Below are 22,862 nucleotides of genomic sequence, written 5' to 3' on the forward strand. Positions count from 1 at the left end.
TTAGCCATGTCAGTCTAAAACCATAAATAAGGGAAATTGTGGGAAAGAGGTGATTAGATAAATGAGTACACTAGGAAAAAACACAAAAGCCCTTTCTAAGTTCTAGGAAAAAGAGGTAGGAACTGCAGCTAAATTACATTTGTTCACTCCAGAATTAAGAGTGGTTGGTCTCAGCTGCTCATCACTTGGACCATGCAGGAAAAAAAAAAAAAAAAAAAAAAAAAAAAAGAGATTTGGTGCCTGCAGAACAAGTAAAACCACTACTAAGTTCGTTAAATTTGGGTCCCGCCCCCCCGTTTATCCTCTCTGAATCTCTTTTCATCTCTGCGTTTGGCAGTCATTTGGACCCAGAGCCTCTTGGCTTGGGATAGACTTCGGAGGAAAAGTAGCAAGCAAGATGCTCCCCTAGGCACTGAAAATAAACCTGCGTACAACTAACAGCGCAGAGCGCGTCTTTCAGGGCAGCTTCCCTTAGGGACCGACCGTCCTTTTGCTTGTGTCTCCCCCCGTGCCCCCCGCAGGTGGATGGAGGTGATCCGAAGTGCCACCAGCTCTGCCGCACGCACGCGAGCCCTGAGCCACAAAGAGCCTCACGCCTACTGACGGCCGAAGAAGCCGCCCTGGTGATTGTCCGGCAGCTGCTGATTTTCTAGGGGACGTTTGAAACTCTTTTCTCCCTCCGAGTTTAGTAAAACTGACAATTTGGTAAAAGAAAAGAAAAACAATCAGTATGGTTTTGCAGAAACTGTCACAATTCCTCAGCAAAACTCTTTCAGTTCTCCATGTGTTCAGACTAGCTTACCATCATCCCAGTGGCTGCGGTTTGTTTCATGTCTTGTATTTTGTCATTCTGTGCTGTTTTTAGCTTGTGCCAGTATTAAAATATTGTCCTTATTAGAGTGCCAAATGCCAAAAGACATTTTGTTGCCTCAAAGATTGCACCTAAAAAAAAAAAAAAAAAAAAAAAAAGACGCCTTCACAATCTGAAAACTTTCTCCTCTGAGGCAAACACTATTTCTTCTCTTTTCATAAAAATATATATATATTTTTTTTTTTTTACCATGTTAATCTGTAGACTGCTGGATTTTTAAATGTAGATGGACTTTCACAGTATAGAATATAATTATATATACAGCAAGCAGTCTAACAGGAATAAGATAATTTTCAGATTTCAATTTTTCCCCAGTCTTTCTACATTTAATCAGCAAGGAATTACTAATTTTCTATCTATCTTTAACAAGGAAACAGTTTACAGCTCGTTCTCATCTCCTTTTGGGGTTACAAATCCACATGGTATAAATAAAAAGTGTAGGATTCTTATCTAACCATGTTCCTGGTGCAAGTTGACCAAATTGTTCATCTGTTGGCTTTGAAAAGTGAATACTACTTGCAAGATGAAAAATTTTTAAAATAATCCAGTGCAATATTATTTGGGCTGTTAATGTACTGTGAATGGTATGTACAAGAAGAAATTAAAGGCTGTGGTGACATTCCGCTGTTTGCTTTACAAACTTGAAAGAAACCGGGTACGCTGGGAGAGCGGCAGCTGCGCGCGACGGAGCCGTAGGGTGTTGCGGTTCCGCGGGCCGGGCCCACATCCGTCACCGCCACGGGCCTCGGGGGAAACGCAGCGCCAGGCAGAGGGGGCCCGAATCGAGATGTGGGGAACGAAGCGGGGACAATGCCACCCCCCCTTTTTCTTCGTCTAGCTGTGCGCTTTGTCAGTGGCTTACCCGGGTGCGGTGTATAAAATGGCTCCCAGCTTTGCTCACAGCAAAAGGGAATAACATACCTCCCAAGACTGTCATGCCCATTCCTGTTTCAAGGCAGTAACGCCTGCTTTCGGTCCCCCTGCCCCGCTACGCGTCTCCATCCGAGAACAGGGTGGGCTCCCAAGGACAAGCAGCAGTCCCGCGGCCAAACCCCAGCCTCCCCGAGGAAGGGACGCAAGGATTTCGCGTACCTCCTTCAGCTGCCTGGAAACCCGCAAACCCCCGGGCAGGTAACTTGTTGCAAGCGCTCTTTTCCTTACCTATTTCCCCCGAGTACCAGTACCGGTATCATCACATCTACCCTACAGCATCGCCTCTGTCCATGCATGACAAGAGGAAGGACAAGCTTAGAAAACAGGTAATTATGGGTGTGCAGATAGGTAAGACAACTCCAGTGGCTGGAGCGCGCACGCGCACACACACACCCCCCCCCCGGGGCATGGGAAAGGGTGTAGGAAAAATAAAACAGGCAGTGCACCACATGCGCGGTTTTTCAGAGAAGAAGAAGAGCAGCGAAATCAAATTACAGGAGTAATTCAGTGTTCAGGGTGAAGCTGACGCACCTTGATGTGAGCACTCCGTGGGCTTTAAATCCCTGCCATCTGTAAACTGGCACGTTGTCCTACTGAGGGACACACTGTAATACAGCGCTGCACGTGTGTAACCAAAACAGCACGCTAGCAATCGCGCGTGTGTGTGTAGACAAAAAAAAAAAACACCTTAAGAACTGAACTTGCCCCACGGTTAGGCCATCTGTGCGCTATAAGCTTCCTAGGTGCCCCAGCAGAAAAAAATATTCTCAACATTCTTGCTCAGAAAGCGGTGTTTAAACAAGAGTTCTCTCTTGTACAGGTTGTAACATTATTGCAGTGAAAACGTGAACACCGGTTTCGAAACCCTGCTTACCGTTACGGGCGCGTGGGCCGTAGCTGAGCGAGACACCCGCAAGAGCATCCCCTCCTGGGAGGGGACCCCCGCTCTCCTCTCACTGACCACTCGGATGGCAACATTTCAGTAAACTTTTCCTTCTTTATTTCTAGGTCACGTAGTTTACAAGGAGTTTTATTACGTCGGTGTAGAGTGACAAAAGTAAAATTTAAATACACGGTTATAAACAGGCAGCAATATTACAGAAAACAAGATATACATTTAATTGTCCTCTGTAATCATGCTTCAGAAGAAGGCAGAAAACCATGAGATACAATTTGTCTGCTGCATATGCTCAGTGCAATTACTAGCACATCTGCAAAATACAGTTAAAAAGAGCAAGCTTGCAGATTTGTGCTATACTTTAAGCTCCTCCCCAGCAACTTACAAAAATAATTTGCGATTGTACCCATCCTTGCGTTCCACCTGTGCTTACCAGCGCTTCTGATAATCTTCCAACGTGACGTTTTTGAAGGCAAATATATGTTTTCTTGAAAGTAAGGAAGGCGAATGTAAAACTACTACAAACTGGTACCGTGTTGTTCAAAAAAAAAAAAAAAAATACGGCACGCCGCACAAAGCGGCACGAGGCCAACGAGACACGTCACAGGTACGGCCGAAGCACAGGCAGGCGAAGGCGCTGCGGTGGGTAAAGCCGGACGGGAGCCCGCAGCGGGGCCGGCTGCTCTGCAGGCGATGGCCAACGCGCCCGGCCTCGCCTCCCCCTCAGCCCACCCCCGTGCCCCCCCCCCCCATTACGTCATTCCCCGGTCACCGCGTCATCTGCCCGGGCACGTGCAAAGCACGCGGAGCTGCCCAGGAACCAGGGTGCTTCGGCGCAAGAGCTGCTTTGTTACCACACCGAAAGCATCCCGCACTACAGCGATCACGCCGTCATCCTTTAGGGAGCCGGTGATCAACTACAAAGTGCAACTGCAAGGAAAAATGAAGTTAAAAAAATAGATTACACATCTGATATACTTACTTACAAAAAGCAAGCCTTCAGTTCAAATGACTGATTCTTTTTAAACAGTGAGTTTATTTACTGCCTGACCTTGAAATCCCTGACAAAGAAGCAGTTCCACTAATTTAAATGTTTGCATAAATAGGGATATAGCCTGTCTTTTAGTATATTCAAGACTGAGTGAAGAAGCACTACCTGCACAGAAAACTCATCAGTGCAACATTATAACACGGAAATGTTTTTAGCATGAAACAACCTCTCAAAAATATCAATAACACTTCTTTCAGGCCACGCTTCTTCCAAATGAAGCTGCTCTTCTGTTACCGATATAGTTCTCATTTTTAAAGCATCAATACTTTTCAATAGCAAATGATTGTAATTTTACATTCAAGATACAACACGCTTTCTTTCAGTGAATCTCAGTTTAAGATAGCCTATATTTAAATAATCTATATATTACATACAAAAATACACATCTCCTCTACCATAAATGAGGTCTTGTCTTTCTCTAAACAACGTCCTAGCCTTTTGGCCAATTGCCCTTGCTGTAGGGCCGACTCCTCTGAAGCTCCTAAACCAAGGGACACGTTCACCAAGCAACGTCTGCCACGATCTGCTCGGAGAAATATTTCCTCAACATACAGTCCCGGAACGCAGCTAAAAAAAAAAATGTACGCATAACTTTTTAAATGATTGTTCAAAACCAGCGTACCTGACACTTTCATCTAATTTTCTGATGGAGAAATTCTTGCGATTCCAGCCAGCACCGTAAATTTCACTTCCCCACTAAATCCGAGTTCTGCGCATCTCCAAGTAAGCTCGCTTTAATTTCAAGCCCTTACGTTAACAGATGACTGGGGAAAAGCTTCCGTGAATCTATGTACGTTTCAAATGCAAATGGCTGATTATTTCCACGTGCTGTAACAGCGCGCAGTTACTGAACGGCTGCGCGCTCCAACCGCGAGATGCCCACAGGTGGATTGCCCACTGCGCCGCATTCAGACGCACATTTCACAATAGCGGAGCTAAATTTGTTTCTTCAAGGGTAAGCCTATCCTTGATGTTGAACAGCACACAAAACAACATTTTTCAAGATATTAATCAATTAATTAATGGTTATAAACCGTTGCTCAGACTTAGGCACTGTTCAATTTACCTTCAGTTCACTTAGCCACCAAGGAACACCATTAACTGATGCCGGCAAACGCGTTGCATCTAAGAATACGGCTACAAGCACGAGCGCACCGATACCCGTTTCTTTCAACTGTCGTGTCAATCTGGTCAGAATTTCCACAGCTCTGTTAGCATGACTGTGTCCTCCAGCTGTTACGTTATTAAATTAACAATTAAGGCTATTAATATGCATAGAATAAGGGCTGCCGTGGTGATGTGGAGTCCTGCAAGGAGACCTCGCCAGCTTCCAGAACGGTTAGAGAACCTGGGTCTTTTTGTACCAAGCCGGGCAGACATGCCTACGCTTCTAAAATTTTAATCCTCTTGTTCCAAAACTCACCTCTATATTAAAACCAAGCAAACCGCAAACCAAAAAACAACAAGGAATTTTTACCTCACTGTCATCCAAAACATAAAATCATCAAATTCTTCGTTAAAACAAGGCAAAAATGCTCTCTCAGCTACGAGAATTAGAAGCGCCTGAATATACCCTTGGTGAAACAAACCGAGGTAAACCTCAGAGCACTACTGTGAGAACAAATTCCACCTGCGGTAACCAGCGTGACTGTTGCCGAGACCTGTAAAACCGTAAGCCAGCTAGCTAGGAGCGCTCCCAGCAACAGTGGCAATTTCAGAATTCAGAATTTTCAAGAAGTAACTTTTTTCTGGGGAGACCAAGTAATAGGACATCGCATACAACACTCGGGCTCGGTTCTGCAGTCTTTCTGTCTAACGTCTATCACTTTCGGTGAAGAGATGCACAGATTTAGGCAGCAGGACTGAATATTGAACATATGGATAATTTTTCTTTTACGCTGCAAGACATTCTTTTTAACGATAAAAATAGGCATGACGAAGAAATATTTGCCACCGTCTCAGAGCCAACACCTTAATGAGATATTTCAGAATAAATGTAGATAATAAAAATTTATTTGTGTGAGCATTCAAACATGTTCAGGTGAAAAAAGATTGTATCTGAATTTCACTACAAGCTTCACAAATACCTATTACTAAAATGGAACAATACATAGGGTTCAGAATTTGCATTGGCACAATTTAAAACTGAAAACATGAAAGAGCTCATTCTTTAGGAAAAAACAATAATTTAAATTTAAAGCTTTGAGAGCCGAGGTGTATTAAATTTAAAACAACCAGAAGTAGTACCATAATTAGAAAGTCACGCTCAGACTATAGATAAAAAGGAAGAAATACCGGAGAAACAGAATAAAATTGTGTCTTTGCTGAGGTACGAATAGAAGGTTCCGTAGTACAGGATTAACTCTTTCAATGGCAAATCCTTCACGTACAAAAATCGAACCAAGATTCACTTACCACATAATTCAAAATGTACATGTAATAAAGGCAAGGCAATACTCAGTTATGGCCTGTCAAATATTTACCCCACTAACGTTATCTACAGAAGCACTTTACCATTTTGTACACAGTGATTCCTTACGCACGTTGAAAGGCTTTCAGTTAAAAAAGACGTTATATACATAGCTGTACACAGTTCCAACAAACAGACTCCATCTCCCAGTGGAATTCTTAAAGCAAGATACCTGAGGTTTCTCAATATCTTCAATTTCTCTATCACAAACCTAAATATACATTTCAGATTTTACAAAAAGACACCTCCCTGGAATATGTGCATTATCGTTAAAAAAATTATAGCTTTAAGGAGCTGAAAAAGACTGCCTCCATCCGAGAGACTTCATTTTCACTCTTGCACATTTCGGAAAGTCCTTCCACCAAAGGACGTTCCAGCGACTGAGGGGCAGAACAACACGAGGGTGCGCGCCTTCAATGCAGACACCGCGGGATCGCTGTTGGCTTAGAGAAGTCAGGAACAGTACGTCAGTAGGACGCAGTACTTCCTCCAGCTAGGGAATATCTGAAGAGGAAAAGAAATAGTTACCCTTGTGACCTTCGGAACGGTGTTCTACAACAAGCAGCAACTAAAAGTTACTCCATTTTATGCTAGTGAAGTTCCAGCCTTTTTCCTTGCAGAATGACACCCACCACTGCTGTCGCACTTTAAAGACAAGAGCCAAAGGGCTGAACGACGTGTAAAATACACCCTGTTAGAACACTGCTGCTTTTCTAATGAATAGCAACAACCCCTGCTCAAGCGTGCTACCGAGAAGTATATGATCACGTAAAAATTCTGAATGCTGGGGGCAACATTTTGCGATTCCAGCTTTCCTATTTGGCAAGCTTACATCATCATCTTTCCAAAACATTACTGGGGCAGGAAACCTATGTTTCTTGGTCTAAGCAGATTCTTAAATCATCCAAAGAAAGAAGCACACATTTTAATCACGTTAAGCTTTCAGTAAACTTTATAAAACGTCAGAGATCAGAACTGGAGGGGGATGGTAAATGGAAGTTATTGGGCAGATCTTCGGAGGGTCTCAACTCATTCAGACAAATTTGGGAAATCCAGTTTTAACCAATCTTAAGAGGAATGGAAATCTCAGTAGAAACATGTTGAAGAGCCGTCTTCAGCAGTCAGCGATCAAATTGAGAGGATATTGCAAGTGGATACAATAAATGACTTAATGATGTAACGGGGCTTACTTCTTGTGGTATTCAAACAAGATGGAACTATCTCTTCCGAAGCTAACTAGCTCCAAAAATAGCTTTATCCATGAGGGATACCTACTAAGCAATGGAATGGTTCAAACTTTAGGGGGGGATTCTGCCATTCATTTCTTTCACTCACTTTCTGAAAGGAGTGCTAGTCATGATCACATACCAGCTGAATATCATCCCTGGAATAAGAGAAAGTTCACCCAGGTGTGACCCATCAACAAACATTCTCTATGAATATTTCTTTCTCTCCTTCAAAGAAAATGAAATGCCTGCCTCCACTGTTACAGTAAGACATTATGACTGAGAAAACCAGCAATAGTCCGAGGAAGCAGAACAGAAGGAAAACAAAATGCTAAATAGGTATATAAAGGGTTCTGAAATCTATCTCCTAGGACAAATACAATGACTGTTGCTGTCATGACAAGAACAAGTAAGATCATCTCCAGCACCCACAACAGAAGTGCCCAGTGGAAAGCCTGTCTCCACATGGCCATTTTCAGCTTCAGTTGCAGCATCAAAAGTCTCTGAGGTTCCCAGTTCCAGGAAGGCCCTGCGCCAGGCTGACAGAAACTTGACACTGAAATATTGGGCTGAGGAAAGCCTGGGGTCAGTTTTGGAACCCCTAATGGAAATGAACTGAGATGGAAGCTCCAGAAACTCTTTCAAGCCTGCCAGGATCAACTGAAAGGAGAATCGGGACATCTGGCATCAAGGAGTGACCTTTGAGCACTAGAGATGCTGACTGGGCTTCACACTTACCAGCCCAGAAAGCAAGAAACGCTATTGCTTGCAGATTTCTTGGTGTTGATTTTTACTGAATGACAAAGTGTCAGCCTGGCAATCCTCCGCTTTAACTTCAGAGGTGTGAATTCTTAAACTTCACCACGCTGTGCTTAGAGACAGTGTAAAGGAGACACCTGCTCAGAGTGATCTTTTTCAAGGTAGCAGTCCACGATTAACCATTGCCATGAGTTTCAGTTCAACCTGGATGGTGTAGATTCACAACAGCTGCGGACTCCTGGATTGAAGGTTGCATTTAAAGCCTCTTCAAGCAGTAATTCTGAAATTTATACCCCTGATCTTTTCTTGTCTAGCATTTAAAAGAACAGCAAATTGAGTACTTGTTGAGAACATATTCCTAACCTAGGCAGTTAGAAAATCTCTTATGAAATTTGGCCTTTTGAATAGAAAAAGTCGGCTTTGGAGGTACCACCAAAAGGCCATACAGACAATCTTTAATGAATGAACAAGGAATCACTTACTACGTGACTGAAAGAAACACAAACTGAACAGTCCATTTATCAAAGTGGGTAAAAGAAATTCAGAGTGACACAGGGCATCCTCTGCAACATACACCCAGACACTAAGAAAGCGTGAATGTCCCTTATAGGAACTGCAAAGGGAAAAGGCTGTCCAGTCTCGTTTGACACACAATATGCACACCAACAGGATGAACGTACCTCTGGGCTATCACCTGAAGCTAGAAATTAGAACTGCTGATATGATTAGGTTTTTTTCTACTAAGCAAACACCATTGTACAAACTGTAAGCACAAGTGGTTTTTTTCCTCTATTATAAATATAAATTATTTCAATTGCACACTAGTGAAATATTTGTAGAATCAGATCTGCAATTTTCTGTAACCCTTAGTGAAATAGTTTCATTACCTCTGAAGCCTCTGCACAAGGTGTGACACCAGGTTATCCGCAATGCCCGGACAAGCCTCTTCAGCTAAATAAATAGCCTTTCTCAGTTCTTCTATGGAATCTGTGTTACCACCACACACTTCACTCTTCTCTTTCAACTGAAAGAAAACCAGGAAGAGATATATTCATAAGATATTCATAAATAATTCTGTAAACTATATAATGCAAAAGCTTGTTAGGAAGTAACCACCAGCGTTCACAATGTCAGGATTCGACCTTCATTATACACCCTCACATCCTGAAGACTTTTTTTTCATCCTGAAGTTAGCCTTTGCAGTAGCTATCAGGATCTCATTCATCTTCAGAAGTCTTCAGTCATTCACATACCCTTTTCAGCGTGCTCACATTCAAAACTGATGACAAAGTATCCCAAGAAAGATGCACTATTTACCTGTATGGTTTTATACATACTCACTTCAGTATACATACTTGTATACCTATAGCTTATACATATACACTGCAGGTGCACTTGTGCAAGCACTGTTAGAAAATGTTTTCACTGTGTCAACTCCATCAGCAGAGCACCCTGAGCACGCTCTTATCTCCCCCCGAAGCAAAGCATCCCACGATTAGTCAGGAACTGCGGGCTCAGAGGGAAGGTCTCAGCGCTTCGCTTACGTAGGAGCTGGTGTAACATGCTGAGTATGGCTGGTACAATGCTTGCTTTCTCAGAACTCACTAAAGAACATTCAAAAATCTCAGCTGGGTCTGGGCTTCCTTGGAAATAAGTGTCATGTTACTAGTAGTATGGGTGAATGAAGGCACGGCCTTTTTTCAGGGACTGGACTTTCCCCAGCAGGCTGGATGTCTGCATTTACACGTTTCTCTCCACATTTATCACTACAGCTGTTGTCAAGAGCTGCTTTGCAGCATCCTCTTAGAGACGGATGAAATCAAAGTCATTGTCACATGGAATAAGCATGATCCCCAGAAAGAAGCAGAAAGCAGAATTAATAGATCAAGACGATTTTGAGTTCAGTGTAGTACAAGACATTCTGGAGGGACCAAAGTGGCAGTGAAGTTCTTCAGAGATGCCCAAGCATTAAAGCAGCCTTTCAGGACTTTCTGAAGTAGACTTTCAACAGGTGTCAGGAACTACAGCTCAAGAGTTGCCATCAGCATTGAGGAAAGGTTTTTCTTTAAAAAGGAATCCGAGTCTTGCAAGGGAAAACATAAAGGAAATAATCATCTTTCTGTGTACACATGCACACACACACACACACACACACACCAGCTGATGTGCAACCACAGCAGTAGGAAGGCTTCTGCACTCTTCTTTGGCTGCTGCTTGTGTTGTCTTTTCATTACATCCAAGATGCTCAAGAGTCCGATCTTGCATGCGAAGCATAGGTAACAGGAAGACACAAATGCCTTTTCTTTTCCCAGTAATAACTAATCCTTTCTTAGTCTAAACTGGGAAGTCACAGCTTGAAGACAGGATGATAGACGTAGACAATAGTGGGAACATTACAACACAGGACACCTTCGGACCTCCTGTCTTCAAAAAGGAACCCGGAATGAGTCACCGCGTGCAGTACTCAGCCAGTGTCCTCTGATAAGGAGAAAGAAACCACATTACAGTGGTAGCTGGTCACTGAAGATCACAAATAACTGACAAGCATGACAACTTTGTTCATTTTCAGGGTGTGTTTTGTTTTCTGGTTTGGGGCAGTTTTGTTTTGTTTGGGGGTGGGTGTTTTGTTTGTTTGTTCTTCTAATTGCTTTGCTGAAGCGCACCAAGCTTCAGATTATTACCAGCAACACAGAGTGGCAGGGCCCCACAGCTGAGCAAGCCTCTTCAGCCAAGGCTCTTCAGTTGTATCAGAGTTCAACTGAAGGAGAAGGATGCCAAGCACAATCTTTCCCTGTAAGATTACTTAGGGACAGCAGTTGGTTTTTACACCTGTCTTCTGTGCCAAAAGCTTTGAAGCCTCCATGACGACAAAAAGCTCCGAATGGCCAGCTTCGTCCTTTTTGGAGGAGTTCCATCAATAATTCCTGAACACGCAGATATCTGTGGTTTGAATGCTAAACAAATGGAACACTGAAAATGTAACATAAGGCTTCCTCCAGACAGCAGAGACAGTAGCCATGCCCATAAGAAAAAGGAAACCCTGCAATGAGATTCTGGAACAGTTTGGGAAAGTTGTGGCTATCCACCAGAAGTTGCATGGAAGAGGAGTCTAAAGTATGAACCAAACAGCAGAAACCAGGCAAAGAGTCTTCTCCCATAGCATGAAAAGATACAACAAACAAGTGTATGAGGAGAAATTTTTCTGCAACCGCTACAAGCTACAGAGATGAAAGTAAATGGCAATCTGAATAAGAACTGCAGTGAAAAATGTTTGTATTGCTGCAGCAGTGCTAGGGGAATCATATACCCACAGGGATCAGCAAGTGGCAATTAAAAGAATGGCCTTGCAAACAAAAATGGGAAGCAAGAAAGGCAAAGAATGACACAGCAACTGGTTAGCGATACCATAGGAAGGAAGAACGCAGAGCAGAGATATCTAGAAGACAGGTAAAGTGCATCATGGAGAGAAAAGTGAAAAATAAAGAAAGGATAAAAATGGAGGATGGAGCGTGGAAGACAGTGGATGCAGGGCCTATATCATGCTTGGTACTGGAAAAGCAGAAGGAAGACCTAAAGGAGATGCAGAGCAACCAGAAAAATGTTTGGGAGATGGAAGAGTAGGGAATTGAAAGAAAATTCTCAAGCAGAGGCAAGCAAGTGGGTAATACATAAAGAACTGAAATGGAAAGTGCCAAAAATCCCTGTTTAAAGTGTTTCTCCACTTTACATAGGAGAATGTCAGGCTGACTTAATATTGGAGTCTGAATAACCAATACAGAGGTCATCCCCTTTAAATAAACTTAATTGCTTTACTGCACTCAGTATTCTTAATGAGCAGCATGCAAAACTCAATGATAATCCTCTGAAGCAGGACTTTATTCATTAGAATGAAATTAAGACAACATCTTTTTATTAGAACAATTTGTCTAACTTTATTTCTGTAACAATTACAACGATTGAAATAATTATTTAAATAAACTTTTCATATCAAAGCTAGGGTGAAAGGGGAGTTTTTGTTTCTTAGCATTCTATCAACTTTTTAAAATAATCACATCTTCATAAATATCTGGCTTCCCCTTCATATGATTTTTTTAAAAGTTGTTTTTAAGTATTCAGAAAAAACAAATAAAAAATATAAAACTCAAAATGGGAACAAAAATACAGTTTTCAACACTGAAATTCAAAAGTTCAGTTCTTGCTGATCTGGTCCACAGCCATATCTTGGAACACTGAAGAACTTAAAATTTGTAACAGATAAAATGACAGATAAAGAGATAAAGCACTGTCAAAAAACGGAATGCTGCAATCCAAACGTTTACATACCTTTTTGGTTTTCATGTTCATTGGTTTAGGCTAGCATGGTTGATGTTGCTACCACGCATATGAAGTATTGTTAGAAGCAACACAAAGATCTCAAAAGCAGACATGCATGGAAGGAAAGGGTACAGCTAACACTAACACATCACGTCCCAAATGGGCTGTAGAAACTTTATGTGTCATTCATCATATTTTTCTATTTTTCAAAGATATAAATCCTGGAATTGTTAAGTTTTAAAGCAATAACTTACCTCTGCAAATAAAGGGGATATAACTGTAGACAGGCATTGGGACAGAGGCCTCTTTGGGATATCCTTTTCCTTTAAAGAAAACAAAATTCTGACCAATTTTATTTCTGGAAAAAAGCATCCTCATGGTATTCTGTTTCTAATTAAAGAAAAAAATAGTTCCAACATGCTACACTTTATGAAAAATGTGTTTCTATGTATGGACAAATATGTAAAATGTTCTACAACAGACTATTCCAAAGCACTGTGGAAAATGGAGGCTGAATTAAAATTTCAGGCTGCGGCACCTCGAATACATGCAAGCTCAAAATTAAAAACAAACAAACAAAAAAACCAACAACAAAACCCAAACAAAAAAAACCCTCCAAACAACCCTACTGAGCATGTACTGTATCACAGACATAGATATTTACTAGGTTCCTTCCATATGATACAGTATTTTTCTTATATTTCTCCAGTTCTGGTAAGAGCACACACCCAGAATTTTCAGAGCCAGGGTAGCAACCACTTGCCCAGCCACAGAGGCTGCAGAAAATAAAACAGAGCAGCTCCTAAACATCCCTTATTCCGTTTTTGTTTTGTTTTGGGTTGGGTTTTTTTGGACACATCCACATTCTATTCTTTGCTACATTGTAGGCTTTTTGCCTAAAAGACCAGAGTGCCTTCCCCAAAATCCAGTCTAGCTTTGTACTGTACTGGTTAAATTTACTTTACAGAAGGAAAATTTTAAAAACAAAATATTCCCTGGTCTTCCTCCCGTAATATTTCACAAACTACAGAAATATTTTAATACATATTTCACGAACTACAGAAAAAGGACACATTTAAAGAATACCCAAACTTCAAGACTTACTCAAAATGTTTTATGAAAGGCAACTGTAGAATACACATTTTTAGCAAAAATTCTGAAAGTTTTACAATTTAAATGCTTTTAAAGGTATATAATAAATAGACTTGTGAAACACACAGGATCACCCCACTAACTTATTAAAGCAAGAATTATCTCCTTGTGTAATGCAGTCAATATTTTGAGCACCTTATTTCTTTGCAACTCCAAAGGCTGGGCTGCTCCATTCTCTAGATTCTTGGGGTCTTTTTCTCTTATTGTAAAGATCCACTCTCCTGAATCACTCCCACCTGAAGCCTGGCCATCTGGTTCACTTCAAGGGGGAAGGAAAAAAAAAAGTTCTATTACCTACAACTTATTATCCATGTTCATTCAATATATATGCTAAACTCCAGTCAAGACCAAAATAAGGATTCTATTGTGCAAGCCAGTAAGCATAAAGACAAGTATGAAAAGTAATGTAATTTATCTTTTGGGGCAATTTAAAAAAAAAAAAAAAAAAAGAAACAAAGATACTTGGCTAAATGTTAAATTAACTTCAAAAAGAAAGAGAGACATTACAGATTGAAAACATTTTCCCAAGTTACATAAACAAGTAATATGAAGTGTTGTATTGCTATCTGAAAACTGGCTTTAGCAGAGTACCTCAAATCATTAGGGAAGGGGGAAAAATTAGAAGACTTAATTCACTTTTTTGCTTAGAAAAACAGCTAAGACACTAGCTTAGAATACCTTTGAGGAAGACAGTTCATCCCCAGCCTCTTAGCAAGGTAAATTTCTCACTTCAAAAAAATTGGCTAAAAAAGTACAGATACGGCATGGCTTTAATAAACTACATCACCATAAATCAATCTTTTGCCTCATTTTTTTGTGGATGGCATAGTAATTTTTTCTATAACTCCTGCGAAGTTAAAAGAACAAAAAAATTTATGCTGACACTAATCAGTTACTGCATAACATTTCTCCTCTCACTATCAAAAGTATCATTCTCTAAGCTAATTTCTTTCTGATCTGTGAATTAAGAGTGACTTGCAAGAAAACCACCAATTAAAAGGGCATCTAGTGGCCACTGTACAAAAAGTACGTAGCAGAGCCTACCAAGACAAAAAGCACGTGATCAGCGTAAGATAATTCTCCAAGATTTCTGCTTGAAGTCACATAGAACTTCTGGCTGTCACTGAAAGAGGCAGGTCTACCTTCCTTGTATACATTAGCTCTAGCAAGTTGATCCAACAGAAACATATTTATCGATTTGGAAAGTTAGTATTCCAGCATGCCAAATCAACTTACCCTTTTATCACATCTAATACAAGGGCTGCTGTGGAAGCAGAGGAGGGAAAGCAGGCTTAGACATAACGTTAAATCGTGTCACAAGCACGCAATAACCATTCTAAGTTCCACTACTCTCCTATGCCAAGCCATCAAAGCTGGTCTGATATTCCACAGGAGCAATGGACTGTAACCTCGAAGTTAGTAACTGATCTGAGACCAGTCTTAGGACTAATAATTTACCTTCCAAATCAGGCCTGATTTTGGGCTGGAACTGTGATCACTGTCAGGAATCAAGCCATTAATAATGTGGGACAAATCTACAGCTGTAATGGCAGCCAAGAAACCATAACCAGTCTGATGTGTGCCATTAGCACACAGACTGGAATTACAGAGAATAGCTGTGTTTTCTTTATTATGAGGAATTTAATAGGTTTGTGAATAAATTGTGGCAATCCCTTCACTTGATTTTTCAAAAGTGTGTAATCTGATGATACCCACTATTTTCAAAATTACTTTTAGACTAACAAAGTTAACTTTTTAACTGAGTCATAACTATTTGTAACTTGGTTTCCTAAGGAAACCAACTCATGAACCTATTGAACATCTCCATCAAAATTTGAGGGAGAGAAGGCAAAAATGGAAAGGAAAGAAATCTGGAAATATTTACAACACTTCTCCTTTTTCAATAAATAATTTGACATTTCATGACTACTATGTTGTAATGGTCCAACCTTTTTGGAAGGACAGGAAAAAAAAAAACCTCAAAGAAACCTAGGTAATATGGTTTGTACCCCAAAACTCCATTGTTACAGAAGCATTGCCCACTAACCCTCTCTTATATGCAAGGATATGCTTCTGCGTGTTTACTCACAGAGCCAAAATGAGGGACAACCTGCCAGCAAGGAGACAACTCCCCTCCTTAGATGGCCATGTGCACATACAGCACAGTGCATGTGCACACTGCTACGTGGCTGTGCAGGGTGAGACCCTCCTTCTGCTCACATGACAGGGGTAACAGTTGGCCTTATGTCTAGGAAGGACTCTAGACCCTACATAAGAGAGAAGGTAGTATAGAATGGGCCAGAAGAATGGTTCTCAGTGACTGTAATTTGCATGAAATCCCTTGCAACACTGAAATCTAGATTTCATTAGTTTACCAAGGCTGCTAAGCTGAAAAGCTGTAAACAACAGAACACAAGAATATAGGTGCTAAAAATAACTACTTGGCTCCTATATTTACAAAGGATATTTTACAAACTCAAACTTACGTATCTGAGTCATCAGAACTGGAGTCGTCATGACTTTGTTCAGACTTCCATCTCTTGTGCCTATCAATAAGGTCAGTCAGGTAGGAAGTTTTCTTTGAGTTTCGTAAAATAAATTTGTGTTTTAAGAGCTCTTTTGCAGTAGGTCTCTTAAAAAAAAAAAAAGATTTTTTACTGCGTTTGAGAGTGTTAAGTGACTCACTATAAAAAGATTAAGAAATCCAGACTTCAGTCTTGATACAAATGAGATTTTAAATATATATAGTAACTTTAAAAAAAAAAAACGCTGGTGAATATGTCATCCCATATTAGAAAAGCTGAACTGCACTTATTCATGTAATTCATGTAAACCAGTCAAGTTCTCTACTATACACTGAGAAACAGATGAAACTCACAAAGCTTGGGTCCTTGTTCAAGCAGGCCTCAACAAATTCTTTGAGGGATTTACTGAAGTTTCCTTCTAGTGTTGGTGGATTATTCTTAGGAATGAGGAACAAAACTTTCATCGGATGCAATTCTGAATGAGGTGGCTCTCCTTTTGCAAGTTCTATGGCTGTTATGCCTAATGACCAGATATCTGCCTGTAAGAAACAATACTTTTAAGATTAGGTTGGAGAAAGAGAAGAAACAGTGTTGCTTGCAAAGATAGATTTTAAACCTTTACAGTAAATCGCTTCATATGTACATTGTTCTTGTTAACTTGGTCTGGTTTATGTGGTTAACCACATAAAGTATACAGAGTTCCTTGGTTGTTTTTACTGTACAGCATAAAGCAGTTCTACTTATTAGAGTTTTAAAACTCTGTGAAATCAGTACTATTACACCAGCAGTTATAACTGATCTTGAGACACAAATATTTTTAAAAAGTAATGGTAGAGTTGTTATAAACTAGCATTTTTTCCACCATATTCAAGTACACTATGTAAATATGGGGCAAGAGTCATATATTGGCATAAAGGAAAATGTTATAATATGCACAAGATTTTCCTGGGGTTTAACACTGTCTTACATATAATTCTTATTCACAGACTAGAGAAATGCAGTCTACAACAGTATTATTCAACTTTTTCAACCCAATATTTCCACCAGTTAAGTATTTGGTCCAAGTAACTTCTGAAATATTGACAGCATTTTTCTACCCAATCTGCTTTGTAGACCTTCTCCTGTGAGCCATGTCTTGTACACCAAGAAGGCCTGATCTAAATCAAACTTCTCTAAGTCCACGCAAAATGAAGATCCAAAGGCTCACAGCCAAGTTAGAGGGACAAATCAAGTAATGCAGCAGAGACCAGTGCTAGATCCACTACCATTTAATTTCATTGATGAGTTGGATTCACATTGTTACTGGATGCCAGAAAAATCTGTTCCAAAGGACAAGATATCAATTACAAATATCTGTTTTGGTTTTTTCTGTTTCTTTTGAAATGAAAGCAGAACAAAGACAGTCTCAGGAAAACAGGAAAGATCTGAAGTGAGCTGTCTGGTTTTACTTCCAAACAGAGCATTTGGAACTTTGCTACGCTATAAACAGATTTATTTCCAGGTACTGGATAAAGTAGAGATCTCATTTTTCACTGCTGTCCTTACTAAGTGTCCCTCTAATCCATCTGTCTCTGCGCAGTTGATATGCTAGGTTATCTTTGACTAACTCATACAGGACTACAGGCGGATAGCTGCAACGTATGCATTCCACTATCATAGCTACATTGCATGACTAAAAACAAGCTCCTCCTTCCTTGTTCAGACAGTATTCTATTGTTAAAAGCTTAGTTACTTAATTTTGCAAGTAAGTACAGAAAAAAAATTTTGAGTCAATTCGCATACCATCGAATTTATGAAATGATGTTTTGTTAACCTGTATTACAGATCTGCCATGTCTCACTGAGCAGAGAGGATTACATAAGTACATGAGCTCTGAGTTTCATTTACCTTAATAACAGCATTATCAGCTAAGCTCTCCGCAAGTCTGAGTATAACTGTGAGTAACTTCCCTCTAGCAGGAAAGCTTTTCTTGGTTATGAAAGAAAAATGTCACCTGCAAAGATGAGCCTTCGTGCTAACAACTGAGTGTTATTACTTCCAATTTATTCAGAATTTCAGTTTCTCAAGAGGAATGTGTTAAAGCCATACAAATGGATAGATTTTCTTCTGCCAGACTTTCAGTCACAGATGGAGCATGTGTATAAAGCATAAGTATAAAAATGAAATTTATATGCGTACATGTGCATAGATATCCACATGCACACACACATATATAAATACTTTCTTTTTTTCCTTGTGTATTTATAGCTTTCCACTGCTAGTGACCTTCCTCCACGAAAAATGAACGAAAGAGTCCAACAAACCACAGCTGCACACTGAACTCTTTGAAGTCCAAGATGGGTTTTGGAAGCCCATTCCTGTTGGAAGCATCAAGAATAAACCCCCCAAATTCCCCTGGAACTGTAAGCTCTCCTTTCACAGATAAGAAAGGATCTCAAAACAGGGATGGAAGTACCAATTGCATGTGTATCCAACTAGGCATTTCTAGGATGTGTTTGTCTGTGACAATGAAACTCCAGAACAGGCGTGAATCAGTCCTCCAAACGGGGAGGGAGAAGCATGACCTTAAGAAGTGATGAGACTATATCATCACTAAGTTTTACCACATGTTATGATTTTTACAGTTTCAAATCTTGAACAGAAATTATTCTTCCAAGTTCAGATGAGAGTCAGCAAGTCACTGGTAACTACTATTTATTGCAGTACTGCCATAAGCCTTTCCTCTTCCATTCTAATGAGTAAAATTTACTCTGACTTTGAAGCTCTTGTAAGTCAAAGAAAACAGGCTATGTGCTAGAGAAAAACATTTTAAAATTAAGTATTTCTTTTTCTATTAGACATTATACAATAGAAAGGACAGAGAACTAGATATGGGAAAACCGAAGCAGAGACAAGAAGAGAGATTGACTTTCAGATGAAGAAACGAATCAAAATAGGAGGAAGAAGTAAGTACTACTGCCAAAATAACAGAAATTAGAAAGAAGGGAAAGATCCTGTGAGGACATTATACCAAAGAACAAATAGCTTAGAGAGAAGGAAATAAATGGTATGGGAAAAGATAAATAAAAAGGGAAAAGAAATTAAAAACAGGTGGTAGCTTTAATATAACGATTACAGTCATATTTTGACATTTCACTATTTCTCCCGATGGCCGATAGTTCTTTAGCAGCTAGATTTTATCACCCCCGTGGATCACTTCGACTTTAAAAATAAACTACAAGAGAAAATGAAAAATAAAGTTGAAAGTTTTGCTATCAAGTATGCCTCTCATATTAGCTACTGACCACATTAAAATGCAAACATTACAGCTAACTTACTCTCTCACACAAGCCATCTGGAAATCCTATGTTCTCAAATATATCAGTCTGAATTATTATTTACAAGAAGACTGACAGAAGCTCTTGAAATTTTAGTATCTATATCAAAAATCGCATACCTTGGTTATTTTTTAGGCAATAAAGACAAGTGTTGGAATGCCTTGTAAATATACCTTGCAATATACAGTCTGAGAAAGAATAATAGGAATATCTTAAGGACACAAAACAGTTTGGGAATGGGACTAAATAAAGCAAGAATGGAATGGGCAAATTCTCTATGGCAGTTAAGGAATACACAGCTCACATATGCACAAAGCAGTCCAAAAAGCCTCACATAATCTTGAGAGCACAGAATTGGGAACATAAATTGGGACTTGGTTTGACATTGTTCAGTTTCACATATTTTAAAAGAAAACACACAAAATGTATGCATTTGTCAAATCCTGAATTAAAACAGCATTTTTGAAAAATGCAGACATTTTTTATCTACGACAAAACCCTGCTTCTCTACCTTAACAAAAGATAAAAGATATTATGAACATACATTGCCATAAAATACATTTGGAAAAAAACAAAGACTATATTCAAAATCAACAGCTTATGTTAAGTATTCATTATTTTTACACAATCTTAAGAGACATTAACGCGAATGTTAAAATATTATGAAGTAATGTGAAGACTAATAAAGATATACTATTTTAACCAAAAGCATTTTAAGTGCTTCACACAAGGAAATTCCTCAGAAGTTTGTCTCTTCAATTCCGAAATCTGTGTTTGACAGAACGGTTAACTCGGAAGCATATCTGAATTCAGAGGAGGTGTAACAATACCTTAATATCTGAAACTGCTTCAAGTGGAAATCAATATACTGGAACAATAGTTCTTGCATGAGTTATGTTGATAATACAGTGTAAGCCATGGCCAGGAAATCCACCAACTGCCCATAATATTAAGACGAGTGATAATAGCTCTAAATCAACAGGAGGCCTTAAGCTTTATAGCAATAACTAGCAATGTTAGACCTCAGGATGCATCTGCCTTCTTTTAGCCTGGTTAGTAGTTTTATGTCATAACTTACGTTTTGCTTTGCCTTGCACAGTTGTGCTATTTCAGCAGTCAGCATGAGCAAAGACAGCAGTCCAATCAGAAAAGCAGCAATAAACAATTTAACAGTTGGTGTGAGGCATACAGTAAATGAGGAAAGAAGCAGATGAACTGTGTGAAAGAGGCAAGTGAACTGTGCCCAAGATAGTGTTACAGAGCATTTTCAAGCTTTTGTTTGGAACCCATCAGCATGTGGAAAGTAAGAGGATTTGACAGGGCAAAGAATAAAACTGGGTAACACAGCAATTACATAATGGAAACTGCTTGCACCTCACCGAGAGTATGCTATGAAGAGGACAGCCCTGCCCAACACCTCTCAAGCATGGCCAGCTTATGGAAGGAAAATGAGGTTAGATTTGGATGTTTGTGTTCTCACATATGCATAAGACTATCTTAAAATAAACAGGCCTTCTCAAGTGGCTGTTGTGCAACAACAGCAAAACTATTGTCTGTACAATTTAGCCTGGTCTGTAAGTGCCAAAAGGCTCACAGATGCCAATAAGTATCTCTCGTTCATTCAAAACTTGAGCTCTGGCCTTCTAGGGTACTGATCATGTATCCAATACCTTTTTAGGTCCACACGACATTGTAGCCTGAAACAGCTGGAATTCAAAACCTGAGGACTAAATCATACTTTGTCCAAGTGAAAAATCATTCCCAGAAGCCAAACCTCAAAAAAAACCCCACCACCAAGCACCCCAAAACCAAACAAATAAAACAAAACCCACCATCCACAAAAAAAAAAAAAAAAAAAAAAAAAAAAAAAGGCTTACTCAGCCTTCAAATTGGGAATTTGGGGTCATTTAAGCTTCCAGAGGCTCTACGGAGCTCTGCTAGTTATTTTTAAATAGCCTCTCTACAGAAAGATATTACATAGGTAAGGGAGGGGCAGCACAGAGGTGTGTATGTAGCTCAGACTAATAGAAGTATAAAAACTGAGTAACCAACAAAATGAACTTTGAGCTGGCTTCAATGCATGTATTCCTTCCTGGCAACTGAGGACACCCAGTGCCATGCTGGTGAGCATATGGAGACCAGTAATGGGAATCACATTTCTATTGTGATCCAACTGTATATTACAATTGATAAGATTGTGCTTGTGTTGTGATTTCAGTACACTGCTGTGCCACTCTGCTAAATCAAAATCATGTGTAATGTAAATATCTATAAATAAGTAAACTTTATATTAAACATTAAGCCCTCCCTGTACAGAATATCAAAAAGAACATGGTCAGAGAGTAGCATAGACCTGTGGAGCACGTTCTTCCACAGATGAATAACAGCACTTTCAAACAACACTTTCACACCCACTAAATCCATATTCTTCAACAGTATTGCTGACTATTTTTTTCTAAAAACAAGTGGAAGCATATTAACATTCTGTACATATTTGCTCTCTTCTACTTTTAAACAGCCATCAAAAATACTCATCAATAGAGTGGGATAAAAGGCGACAGGATGTACTTGTCAATATTGTAATATTTCTTGCCATCTGGATGGGCTTAATACACTAGGAAACTTAAGGTTTGGATACAAATCAGGAAAGCTTCTTTCTTTGCCAACACCTTTTAGCTGCTAGGTGTCATCTAAACATACACTTGCTAGCCACAGCCAAAGTTATTAGCTACATTCTGAAGACCAACCTATGTAATTCAAGTTAGAAAAGGAAGGGACTTTGGCTAATGCCTTGAAATACCTTACCTTCGAATCATATGACGATTGCTTTATTACTTCAGGTGCCATCCAAAATGGTGTTCCCACAAAGGTATTCCTCTTTATCTGTGTATCTGTTAGTTGTCCTGCTACTCCAAAATCTGCTAGTTTTACTTCTCCTTGTTCAGATAGCAATACATTAGCAGCTGGAATAAAGAGGAGGAAATAGCAGAAGCTAAGACATTTGACACTGGAAAGGTGTTCATTTATATTGCATGAGCTCTTCTAATATTATTACAATACACACAAAAAACAATTTACCTTTAATATCTCTGTGGATTTTCTTTTCTGAATGCAAGTAATCAAGTCCTTTGAGTATCTCCCTCAATATTGTAGCAATCTGGGTTTCATCGAGTGAGCCAGGTTCTAACTAGGAGACACAAGAAATATTTTTTTATATGTGTGTGTGTGTGTGTACACACACACACACACACAAAGGAGGGACAGAGAGAACAGAAATAACACTGTGACTATAAAAAACTATAAAACTCCTTCTGTCACACCTCAAAACTTCCAATTTGCTAACTTC

The 22,862-nt window shown here is 39.6% G+C and overlaps 2 protein-coding genes across 3 annotated transcripts in view; one reads left to right on the forward strand and one right to left on the reverse strand.

Annotated features, from left to right (window-relative positions):
* Positions 1 to 1,431, forward strand: part of FARP1 (FERM, ARH/RhoGEF and pleckstrin domain protein 1) — a 218,154-nt gene extending 216,723 nt beyond the window's left edge. For both annotated transcript variants that reach the window (XM_082335882.1, XM_082335883.1), the window contains exon 27: positions 522 to 1,431. In XM_082335882.1, the coding sequence (XP_082192008.1) occupies positions 522 to 603 (82 nt within the window). In that variant the 3' untranslated portion in view covers positions 604 to 1,431. The remainder of the gene's footprint in view (positions 1 to 521) is intronic.
* A 5,047-nt stretch (positions 1,432 to 6,478) lies between these two features.
* The window catches only part of STK24 (serine/threonine kinase 24), a gene marked incomplete at its 5' end in the record, with an annotated part of 67,544 nt that continues 51,160 nt past the window's right edge, over positions 6,479 to 22,862 (reverse strand). The window contains 8 exon segments of the mRNA XM_082305000.1: positions 6,479 to 6,727; positions 9,096 to 9,232; positions 12,777 to 12,845; positions 13,810 to 13,933; positions 16,161 to 16,306; positions 16,553 to 16,738; positions 22,322 to 22,479; positions 22,595 to 22,703. Coding sequence (XP_082161126.1) covers positions 6,691 to 6,727; positions 9,096 to 9,232; positions 12,777 to 12,845; positions 13,810 to 13,933; positions 16,161 to 16,306; positions 16,553 to 16,738; positions 22,322 to 22,479; positions 22,595 to 22,703 — 966 coding nt within the window. The 3' untranslated portion in view covers positions 6,479 to 6,690.

Source organism: Platalea leucorodia, assembly GCF_965183815.1.
Source record: "Platalea leucorodia genome assembly, chromosome: 2".
NCBI classification, from domain to species: domain Eukaryota; kingdom Metazoa; phylum Chordata; class Aves; order Pelecaniformes; family Threskiornithidae; genus Platalea; species Platalea leucorodia.